This window comes from Rutidosis leptorrhynchoides, chromosome 6 (genome assembly GCF_046630445.1).
Source record: "Rutidosis leptorrhynchoides isolate AG116_Rl617_1_P2 chromosome 6, CSIRO_AGI_Rlap_v1, whole genome shotgun sequence".
Classification (NCBI taxonomy): Eukaryota; Viridiplantae; Streptophyta; class Magnoliopsida; order Asterales; family Asteraceae; genus Rutidosis; species Rutidosis leptorrhynchoides.
The window spans coordinates 35323790-35336757 of record NC_092338.1 but is presented as its reverse complement, the minus strand read 5'-3'; the positions used below and the strand labels follow the sequence as shown (position 1 = coordinate 35336757).

The 12968-nt window shown below is 38.7% G+C and overlaps 1 protein-coding gene across 1 annotated transcript; it reads left to right on the top strand.

The window, feature by feature from the left end:
• Positions 1-2523: 2523 nt before the first annotated feature.
• Positions 2524-3380, top strand: LOC139853546 (uncharacterized mitochondrial protein AtMg00810-like). Its single transcript, XM_071842934.1, has 2 exons — positions 2524-2530; positions 2854-3380. The coding sequence occupies exons 1-2, from the start codon at positions 2524-2526 to the stop codon at positions 3378-3380; spliced, it is 534 nt and encodes a 177-aa protein (XP_071699035.1).
• Positions 3381-12968: the final 9588 nt, after the last annotated feature.

Genomic DNA, 12968 nt, shown 5'->3' with positions numbered 1-12968 from the left:
GCTTGATGACAGCACGCTTGTGAGAAAGCTTCTTGACTCCGTTCCTGATAAATACTTACAATTGGTGGCTTTAATTGAACAATATTCCGATATTGAGAAGATGCCATTTGAAGAGGTCATAGGAAGGCTAAAGGCTTATGAAGATCGACTTAAGCTACGATCGAATAACAACAGTATCGAGAATAGTTTGTTGCTGACAAAAGGAGAATCTTCCACATAAAAGAATTCGAGGAGTAACTCGAATCAAAATGGCAGAGGCAGGGGTTCAAGTCATCACGATCGGGGTGGTTGAAATGGTGGAAGAGGTAGAGGACGAGGCAGAAGTAACCGGGGTGGTTATGGTGGCCAACGAGATGGTGGTAACACTTACCAAAAACCAAAAGACAAGAGGCATATCAAATGTTTCAATTGTGAAAATTTCAGTCATTATGCATCCGAGTGCAAAAGTCAGAAAGAAAAGAACGAGGATTCGAATCTAACATCCACTCAAGAGGATGAACATACTCTATTACTGAGTGTGTGTGGTGAACATGAGGATTCATTTGTGTTGCTCGACGAATGGAATTTGTACCCCGAAAAGTATGATTCGGAAAAGAATACGAACGTATGGTACCTAGACAACGGTGCTAGTAATCATATGACGGGCACAAAGGAATTATTCGCAGAACTTGATGAGCGTTTAATTGGAAGTGTTTGGTTCGATGATGGATCAAAGGTCAAAATCAGTGGTAAGGGTTCAATTTTAATTAATTGTAAAAATGGTGATCAATTGCTCATCTCAGATGTATATTATATTATTGTGTTGAAGAGCAACATAATAAGCCTAGGACAATTTACTGAACTAGGCTATAGAATTGAAATGCTATCTGAATTTTTGAGGATTCATGATGATTCTAATCGATTATTGTTGAAGGTTCAAAGGTCAAGTAACAGATTGTACAAAATAGCATTAAACATGTTACAACCCGTTTGTTTAATGGCGAACATAGATCAGGATGCGTGGATTTGGCACGCAAGGTTGGGACATGTAAACTTTCGTGTCATTGAATCAGTGGTACAAAAGAATTTGGTGCGGGGTATACCGAGAGTAAAACATCTGATGCAAGTTTGTGAAGGTTGTATGGTGGGAAAGCAGACTCGCAAACCATTTCCAAAGGAAGCAAACTAGCACGCTAATAACCCACTAGAGTAGATATATGTTGATCTATGCGGTCTGATCACACCAGAAACGGTGGAAGGTAACCGATATTTCTGTTAATTGTCGATGATTGTAGTCGGTTTATGTCGGTTTATATGTTGAAGTCAAAAGATGAGGCTTTTGACAAGTTTGTATCGTTTAAAAAACAAGTTGAACCCGAAAGTGGCATGAAAGTGAGGACATTACGCACTGACCGAGGAGGTGAGTTCACCTCGAATATGTTTTCTAACTTTTGTGAATAGGAGGGCATTAGAAGACAGCTAACCGCACCTTATTCTCCTCAACGAAACGGTATAGTGGAGCACATAAATAGAACGATATTGGAAGCAACGAGGTCCATGCTTAAAACAAATGGATGTGCCAGATCAATTGTGGGGAGAAGGGATGCAGTCTATATCTTGAAAAGGATGCCTACAAAGGGAGTTAAAGACATGACTCCTTATGAGAAATTGAAAGGTAGCAAGCCAACTCTTGAACATGTAAAAGTGTTTGGTTGTGTCGGTTACGTAAAGAACACAGATAACCAAACAACAAAACTCAGTGACCGGAGCTCTTCAATGGTTTATTTGGGTGTCGAGCCATGGAGCCAGGCTTATCGTATGTATAACCCGAGAGAGAAGAAAATGGTAATAGCCAGAAATGTCGTCTTCGATGAAAAAAGGAAATGGAATTGGAGGCAAGTTGAAACTAACGATACCACTGTTACAAATTTAAATAGTGGCACTTTTATTTTTGGCCATGATGCAGGAACAAAAGCTGATGAACAAAGTGTAAATTCAAGTTTTAATAACAACTTTGATTCTCCACTTGGGACTACTTCAAATCAAAGTCAAAGTCAATATGAAGATTATTACAATAGCCAGTCTCAAGCGATGGGGTTTGACTCCTCAACAGAATCCAACGAAAGTGTAAACTCTTTGTTGTACGATCACGTACCAACTCGTAATCGACAACCTCCTCATTGGTTGGAAGATTATGTTGATGGTGCGAGTTTATCCGAAGACGAGTTGATGTTCATTGGTGAAGAGCCATCAAATTATTTGGAAGCTTCAAGCGAAATAGCATGGCAAGAAGCAATGAAAGCGGAATTGAGCTCCATTGAAAGAAATAAAACTTGGAGACTTACTAACTTACCTCGAGGGCACAAGGCGATCGGTTTAAAGTGGGTGTTCAAAGTGAAGAAAGATGCGGAAGGAAATATGATCAAACAGAAAGCCTGATTAGTCGCAAAAGGTTACGTGCAATGAAAAGGTATAGATTATGACGAAGTATTTGCTCCCGTAGCACGTATCAAAACCATACGCTTGCTACTGTCTATAGCCGCAATGAAAGGTTAGATTGTACATCACTTAGATGTCAAATCGGCTTTCTTAAATGGAGAATTGAAGGAAGAAGTTTATGTGACTCAACCCGGCGGTTTTGTTGTAAAGGGCAAAGAGCAGCAAGTCTATCGCTTGTATAAAGCTCTATACGGTTTGCGTCAGGCACCAAGAGCTTGAAATGTGCGATTGGATAAAGCAATTAAGGAGTTGGGTTTAGAAAAATGCACTCATGATCAAGCGATGTACAAGCTTCAGTCACCCAAATCTATTTTAATTATTGGTGTTTATGTGGATGATCTTGTTGTCACAGGATCATGTAACCAAAAAATACAGGTGTTCAAGGAGAAAATGAAGAAAGTTTTGATATGAGCGATTTGGGTGAGCTGAATTATTACCTTGGTATTGAGGTAAAGCAAAAGGAAACCGGGTTCGAGCTAAGCCAAGTTGGATACGCGAAAAGGATACTGAGTATGGCCAGAATGATAGACTGCTATCCGGTCAGATACCCTATGGAATCAAAGTTCAAGTTGTCTAAGGATGTTGAAGGCAACTCAGTAGATGAAACTAATTATCGGAGACTGATAGGATGTCTTCGTTACTTAGTCCACACAAGACCCGATTTAGCTTATGCGGTCGGGGTCGTTAGTCGTTATATGCACTCTCTAAAAGGGAGACACTTGAAGGCAGGCAAACAAATATTACGATACGTGAAAGGAACCTTGAACTTTGGCATTGTGTACAAAAAATGGAGCGATGAAAGATTAATTGGGTACAGTAATAACAGCCACGGGATGGACTTGGACGATGGAAGGGAAACTACCGGAGTGGTATTCTACCTCGGATTCAACATGATTACATAGGCATCACAAAAGAAGACTACTGTGGCGTTATCGTCTTGCGAAACTGAGTTTATGGCAACAACATCAGCAGCTTGCCAAGCTATCTGGTTGAAAAACTTGTTGGTTGACATAACGGGTTGGGAGACATCCAAGGTGAGGCTGTTGGTTGACAACAAATCAGCAATCGAATTGATGAAAAATCCCGTTTTTCATGGTCGTAGCAAGCATATCGATACTCGTTTTCACTTTATCAGAGAATGTGTTGAAAGAGAGCTGATTTTGTTTGAGCATGTTAGTGGAAAGGAGCAAAGGGCTGACATATTAACTAAACCATTACCTCATATCAAATTTTTCGAGATGCGGGAACTTTTGGGCATTGAAAATCTTAGAGACAAGCTTCAAAATCGAGGAGGTGAATGTTGGGTCAATGTTTGAGCATGTCTTGACTTAACTAAGTATTAAGGAATAAGAATTGAAAGTGGAGCATATTCACAGAACGTGGAGTATTGGATGAGTGTGATCCAAAAGTTTAGGAGTTTTGTTAGTTATCTTTTATTTAAATAAGAGTTCTAACTTTATTTGTACTTGCAACTTACAACTTGTATTCTCAGTTTTCAAGGAAATAATAACGACAGAAAATTGCCCCAACTTTTATCTCCTATATTCAGTTTCTCATTAAAAACAAAACATTCGGTAATGTTGTCTTTCACCCAAAAGAAACTAATTTTAATGAAGTTTTCAATATTGTTCCTAATCAATTAAGTATCCACCCATGGCACATTTCTCATATCATTTGGGGGTAAATGGGAGGGGATTTTACTTGGCCGTGTCCTTGGATCGGTTTTAAGGTTTCCTCCAGGGCAGCGATGGGGGCGGGGTTTATCGCTGCATCGACATAGTCGAAACGGGAGATGTAACAACCCAACCCGTTAACCAACCAAAAACGCAGCATAAAAAAAAAATTAAAACTGAGCTGACCAGATGGGGTGCACGGCGCGCAACCCCACCTGTACGCGGCACGCACAGGGCCTGGCAGCCCGCTGTCCACTTTTTTCAATTTTCGTAAAAAGATCTCTTGCTTCCCGACACTTTTAGACGAAACGCTTTTCACAACCTTTTATATTAGTCAAAACTAACACGTTCCAATAATAAAATGAGTTTTACGAGACCGGGCCCACATCGGCCATTTTACGACTTTCGTACAAAATACAAGTTTTCAACCATATGATTTTTAACACAAAATAAAGACCGAGCATGGCGATTGGGGATACGCTACCCAATCCTAATCAATCCAAAAGCAAGATCTTCTAAAGCAACTACGCAAGTCCACTAGTCCCCACGCTTACCCGAGCCACCGCATCCGTGCAAATCTATAAAAAAAAAAAGAAGGTAAACAACGAGAGGGTAAGCTAACGCTTAGTGAGTGAAAATATACTACATACATATATATGTATAAAATGGACATGCCACTCAATTAATCAAATAACGCATACCGGAGCATCCAAGTACAAGGCAAGCTAATCTAAGCATACCGTACGATCACTAAGCAACAAGCTAACAACATCGGCAAATAAAGTAAATTCACCAACGATTGTGGACAACGCCAATAAACTACACCCGGAGGGTTAGCTACATCATAACAATACAACATTATGCATATACAATATAATTATATGTATATATATATATATATATATATATATATATATATATATATATATATATATATATATATATATATATATATAGCATGCTTATACAACGTCCAACAACATAATAAGGTTAACCATAACGCTATGGTGCTACCGGCACGTGGTTCATACCATAAGCATTTGAGTCTCACTCTTTTATAGTGCTACCGACACGTGATTCACACTTTGACGCTACCGGCACGTGGTTCACGCCTCATTTTATAGTGCTACCAGCACGTAGTTCACACTTGATGCTACCGGCACGTGGTTCACATCGTAATTTTATAGTGCTACCGGCACGTGGTTCACACTTGATGCTACCGGCACGTGGTTCACATCGTAATTTTATAGTGCTACCGGATGCTACCGGCACGTGGTTCACATCGTAATTTTATAGTGCTACCGGCACGTGGTTCACACTTTGACGCTACCGGCACGTGGTTCACGCCTCATTTTATAGTGCTACCGGCACGTGGTTCACACTTGATGCTACCTGCATGTGGTTCACATCATAATATCTGTCACATACATGTATGGTACTACCGGCACGTGGTTCATACCATAACATTCACAAATAATTACGCCCTATACATGTACGCATAATTATTCCACTCACAATATTAAACCTTCGCCATTGGGGTTATATAATCTACATCACAATATTAACCCTTCGCCATTGGTATAACAACCCAAACCAAACCACAATCGAACCCGCGAAAAATATCAAAAAAAACAAAATTTGTTTGTTCAGCTGCTGGCGCGGCGCGCCAAACTGGTCAGTCCAAAAAGTCTTGAAACGCGAAAAAGATTGGCCACTTCCTGACATAATTAGACAAAACGCTTTTAACAACATATTCAAATATGTAAAACTAACACTATTCAAGCATAAAATAAGTTTTACAAAGTGGGGCCCACATCGGCCGTTTTACGAGTTTCATATCAAAGTTTGAGTTTCGACCACATTAGTTTAATTTCCAAACGACACTACGAACATGGTGTTTGGGGTTAAACTACCCAAGTCTCGGTCAAACTCCAAAAGCTAACACATCCAAAAAGCGTCCCCTAACAATAAGCGGGATCTCTAATCCAACCGTATGCCCTACCCTTGTCCACGCTGGAACCTATAAAATGGTAAACAATGAAAGGGTAAGCAAAGCTTAGTGAATGCAATAATTACACATACATATGTATAACCCATCTATTTGCAATCACATTCATTAAATACCTCGTACGAACTCGTAACTCAATTAGCATGTCATCGTACCCAAAACACTTAACAAGTCGTACGTTAACACAAAACCGCATTAGCATATACTCAACACAATGTATATATATATAAACAATATGCTAAATAATCGACAATCTCAATATGGTTAACCATAAATGCTATGGTGCTACCAGCTCGTGGTTCACACCATACGCAATCGAGTCATACTCTTTTATAGTGCTACCGGCTCGTGGTTCTCACTCGATGCTACCGGCTTGTGGTTCACATTTTATTTTATAGTGCTACCGGATCGTGGTTCACACTCGAGGCTACCGGCTCGTGGTTCACATCTTATTTTATAGTGCTACCGGCTCGTGGTTCACACTCGATGCTACCGGCTCGTGGTTCACATCTTATCGCACACATGTTATGGCACTACCGGCTCGATGGTTCATACCATAGCACCCACAAATAAACGCGTCATATACACGTACGTATAATTACTCCACTCACCTCAAAATCTCTTATGAAAGATAATCAAGCTCGAAAATCTTCAATGTAACATACCTATTACATTATACATAATATCAATCACAAACTCAAGTTGGTCAACCAACTAAAACTCCATTCTAGTGTTATCTTGACCCATGGTGCAATTTCGACCCATTTACACCCTTAACCCTAATATTTGGGTTAACATCCCCAAAACCCTAATCATTAGCCAAGTTAGGTTTAAAACACATTTCAACAAGAGGTTTATGCATTACACTCAAACATTAACTAACTTAGGTCCATTTTGACCCATTTGACCAAATTAAGGTCAACATACCCATTTTGGGTCATTCACTAACCCACACAACACCCATTTACTTAGATATAGGTGTGCTAGTAACTAACTAACAAATTTAAGCTCTCAAACATCAATTAATACTTGAAAACCCTAGGTTAGTCATCTTTGGGTCTTCATGACCCAATTTCACCCAAAACACCCAATTTACTAACAAAGTGGGTTTTAAGTTCACCATTAAACCTAACACTAACCCTTTCACAAAATTAAATTAGGAAATCAAGATTAGAGCATACCACTACAATCAAAACGTAGCTAAAGGATAGATGAACAACTTTAATGCTTGCACTTAGACTCGAAATCGGCTTCTTCTTCCTTGATTTGAGTTCTCTCACTCTAGAAAACCCTTTCTCTCACTAAATTAATTTGGAAGAGGTGAAGTAGGTGAAAATGGTGTTATGAGGCTCACCAAACTGAATCTAGAGCCTTAAAGTCGGCCCTTTAGTGAATTTACCAATTTGTCCTCAAAATATCTAATTAAAAGATAAGGGTGAGCTGTCACAGCATATGGCGCGGCGCGCCATAATCCTGCATGGCGCGCAGATAGCCTGGGCAGAATTCTTTTCTCTTTTTAAATATACAAAGAAACCCCACAATTCATTCAACCTAATTACATATGAACAAGGAAATATTTGGGTCTTACAACTCTCCCCCACTTGAATCGGAATGCGTCCTAGCGATCCAAGCCGCATGACAAGAAGGAAGATAAACCAACACGAATTCTTCGGGCTCCTAAGTAAACTCGGAACCCTTACTCCGTCGCCATTGAACTTTAAAAGTCCTAACCTCTTTATGTCTCAACCTTTTGACCATCTCATCAAGTATGGCAATCGGTTCCTCAATATACTCTAACTTATTATTTAGCTCAATCTCGTCTAATGGCACCCAAGATGAATCATCCGCAAGACACTTACGGAGATGGGAAACATGAAAAGTATTATGAATCCCCTCAAGATCTTCGGGTAATTCCAAACGATACGCGACTTCACCAACACGAGCTAAAACCTTAAATGGCCCAATAAACCGAGGAGCTAACTTTCCCCGTTTTCGAAATCGAATAATACCTTTCCATGGCGAAACCTTAAGCATCACCATGTCACCTTCTTGAAATTCGATCGTTCGTCTATGTTTATCGGCATACGACTTTTGTCTATCTTGAGCCTTCTTCAAATGATCCCGAATAATATCAATCTTGTTATTCATCTCCAAAACCAAATCGGTACTCTCGATTTCTCTTTGACCTACTTCACCCCAACAAATTGGAGTTCGACATCTTCGCCCATATAGCATCTCATAAGGTGGCATCCCGATACTAGTATGGTAATGATAATGCTAAAAATGAACATATATTTCATAGCATTATTCCTCAAGAAAGACAAGCTTTTAGTTGCAATTGTCCTATTTACAAGTGATATTCGTTTAAATAATAAAAGGTGAAGACAAAAGACAGATTCGACGAATTGAAGACGCAAATGACCAAAAAGCTCAAAAGTACAAAATACAATCAAAGAGGTTCCAATTATTGATAAGAAACGTCTCAAAATTACAAGAGTACAAGATTCAAAACGCAAAGTATAAAATATTAAATTGTACGCAAGGACGTTCGAAAATCCGGAACGTGGACCAGAGTCAACTCTTAACGCTCGACGCAATGGACTAAAAATTACAAGTCAACTATGCACATAAATATAATATAATATTTAAATAATTACTAAAATTATTTATATATTATATTTATTTATATAATCCGTCGGCAAGCTAGGAGCCAAGGCTTGGTGAGCTGTAAAAACAAACTCCGCGACTCGCGGAGTTTGAAGAAGGAAAGGGCCGCGAGTCGCGGAGATTCCCTGGACTCAAATCCCTATAAAACCCAACGAATTCTGATCATTTTTAATATCATAAATCAATCTCTCTCTATATATGTATACGTAATATTTATATTTATATTATATATTTTAATTTTAATTTTAAATCCTAATAATAAGGGTATGTTAGCGAATGTTGTAAGGGTGTAAGTCGAAATTCTGTCCGTGTAACGCTACGCTATTTTTTAATTATTGTAAGTTATGTTCAACCTTTTTAATTTAATGTCTCGTAGCTAAGTTATTATTATGCTTATTTAAAACGAAGTAATCATGATGTTGGGCTAATTACTAAAATTGGGTAATTGGGCTTTGTACCATAATTGGGGTTTGGACAAAAGAACGACACTTGTGGAAATTAGACTATGGGCTATTAATGGGCTTTATATTTGTTTAACTAAATGATAGTTTGTTAATTTTAATATAAAGATTTACAATTGAACGTCCCTATAAATAACCATATACACTCAATCGGACATGATGGGCGGGATATTTATATGTACGAATAATCGTTCATTTAACCGGACACAGGAATGGATTAATAGCCACTAGAATTATTAAAACAGGGGTGAAATTATGTACAAGGACACTTGGCATAATTATTAACAAAGTATTAAAACCTTGGGTTACACGCAGCCGATAACCTGGAATAATTATTAAACAAAATATTAAAATCTTGTTACAGTTTAAGTCCCCAATTAGTTGGAATATTTAACTTCGGGTATAAGGATAATTTGACGAGGACACTCGCACTTTATATTTATGACTGATGGACTGTTATGGACAAAAACTAGACGGACATATTAAATAATCCAGGGCAAAGGACAATTAACCCATGGGCATAAAACTAAAATCAACACGTCAAACATCATGATTACGGAAGTTTAAATAAGCATAATTATTTTATTTCATATTTAATTTCCTTTATTTTATATTTAATTGCACTTCTAATTATCGCACTTTTATTTATTGTTATTGTATTTAATTGCACTTTTAATTATCGTACTTTTTAATTATCGTAATTTTATTTTATCACACTTTTATTTATCGCAATTTCATTATCGTTATTTACTTTACGCTTTAAATTAAGTCTTTTATTTATTTAATATTTTACATTTTGTTTTAACTGCAACTAAAGTTTTAAAATCGACAAACCGGTCATTAAACGGTAAAAACCCCCCTTTATAATAATAATATTACTTATTTATATATTTGTATTTTTATAATAGTAAACTAATATAGCGTTAAGCTTTGATTAAAAGATTCCCTGTGGAACGAACCGGACTTACTAAAAACTACACTACTGTACGATTAGGTACACTGCCTATAAGTGTTGTAGCAAGGTTTAAGTATATCCATTCTATAAATAAATAAATATCTTGTGTAAAATTGGATCGTATTTAATAGTATTTTCCTGCTAAAATTTAATAGTATTTTATACCCCCTAGCTTTAACATCAGGTAACTATTATTGTACGAGAACTCCACCAAAGGTAAGTGCTCATCCCAACTACCACCGAAATCAATAATGCACGCTCGTAACATATCTTCCAAAGTTTGATTCGTACGTTCAGTTTGACCGTCCGTTTGAGGATGATACGCCGTGCTCAATTTCAATTGTGTACCCATATCTTCGTGAAACTTTTCCCAAAACCGAAATGTAAAACGGGTATCTCGATCCGAAATAATAGATATAGGAACACCATGTCGAGAGATGACTTCCTTGATGAATAACTTAGCCAAAGTCTCCGACGATATCGCTTCCCGAATGGGAAGAAACAAAGCACTTTTCGTCAATCGATCAACTATAACCCAAATCGAATCAAATTGGGTTCTCGCCGTCTTAGGTAATTTTGTGATGAAATCCATGGTAATGTGTTCCCATTTCCATTTTGGGATTTCTAACGGTTGTAACTTACCATACGGCTTTTGGTGCTCGGCCTTAACTTGCAAACACGTGACGCATTGCTCAACATACTTCACAACATCACGTTTCATGCCCGGCCACCAATAGTCTTTCTTTAAATCAGATACATTTTCGTCGCACCCGGATGAATGGAATACTTTGACTTATGTGCTTCATCAAGTAACACTTGTCGATAATCACCCATCTTAAGCACCCACACTCTTCCTTGAAAAGACAACAAACCACGCGAGCCCATGGTAATGAACTCGGATTGCCCCATGATTCGTTCTGCATGCTTGTTGTGAACGTAAGCCTCTATTTGAATCACACCAAGTTTTTCAAGAAAATCGTTAGTAATAATCATACGTAACAATCGCAATCGTAACGCCGGGTGATGACTCTTTCGAATTAACGCATCCGCGACCATATTCGCCTTGCCCGGATGATAAAGTATTTCACAATCATAGTCTTTCACCACATCCATCCACCTACGTTGACGATAATTCAAATCTCGTTGATTAAAGAGATGTTTCAAATGCTTATGATCCGAATAAATCGTACTCTTGACACCATACAAGTAGTGGCGCCAAATTTTCAACGCATGTACCACCGCCGCCAACTCAAGATCATGAGTCGGATATCTCATTTCATGTTCCTTTAATTGTCGAGAGGCGTAAGCAATGACTTTACCTCTTTGCATTAGAACACACCCGAGCCCATTTAACGAAGCATCACAATAAACCGTCATGTCTTCCACTCCTTCCGGCAATACTAACACCAGAGCTTGACACAACTTCTCTTTTAGCAATTGAAAAGCAATTTCTTGTTCGTTCTCCCAATTAAACCTCGCGTTCTTCCTCGTCAATTTCGTCAATGAAGAAGCGATCTTAGAAAAGTCTTGGATAAACCGACGATAATAACCGGCCAATCCGAGAAAACTTCGAACTTCCGTAGGCGTAGTCGGTTGTCTCCAACTCTTTACCGTCTCTATCTTCCCCGGATCTACTTGAATACCATCTTTGTTCACAATGTGGCCAAGGAATTGAACCTCCCTTAGCCAAAATTCACATTTGGAGAACTTAGCATACAACTTCTCCTTTCGTAACGTCTTCAATACTTCACGCAAATGACGTTCATGTTCGTTCATACTCTTCGAATAAACAAGTATATCGTCGATGAACACAATTACCGACTTGTCCAACATAGGTTGGCACACTTGGTTCATAAGGTCCATGAATACCGCCGGTGCATTCGTAAGACCAAAAGGCATAACCACAAACTCAAAATACCCATAACGCGTTCGAAAAGCCGTTTTCTCGATGTCTTCCTCATGGACCCGCATTTGGTGATAGCCGGATCGTAGGTCGATTTTAGAGAAATACGTTGTACCTTGGAGTTGGTCAAATAAATCGTCAATCCGAGGTAATGGATAATGATTCTTGATCGTCACTTTATTTAACTCCCGATAATCGATGCACATCCGCATACTTCCATCCTTCTTTTTCACGAATAAAACCGGAACGCCCCGTGGCGAAGCACTCAGTCGAATAAAACCCTTTTCAAGCAACTCTTGCGTTTGATTTAACAACTCTTGCATTTCCATCGGCGCTAAATGATAAGGAGTTTTAGCAATGGGAGTAGCCCCCGGAACCAACTCAATGCGAAATTCAACTTGTCTTTCCGCCGAAACACCCGGTAACTCGTCCGAAAAAACGTCTTCGAATTCACTAACCACCGGAATTTCACGAATGGGTGGTGGCTCATCACGAGTATCAACAACATGGGCAAGAAAAGCCATGCCACCACTATCAAGGAGACGACGTGCCCGTGCAAAAGTGCATATCGGTACAAGTCTTCTACGCTTATCACCGTGAATAATTCACTCTCCCCCACTTGGGGTCTTCACAAGAATAAATTTTTCATGGCATGCAATATCGGCCCTATTATGATCGAGCCAATCCATACCAACAACGATATCAAAATCACCCAAAGTCATCGGGATAAGATCTATCTTAAAGTTTTCGGCACCAAAAACGACATCACAATTTTTACACACATCAACCACTAGCACCGTTTTGTTGTTCGCTATTTCGACTT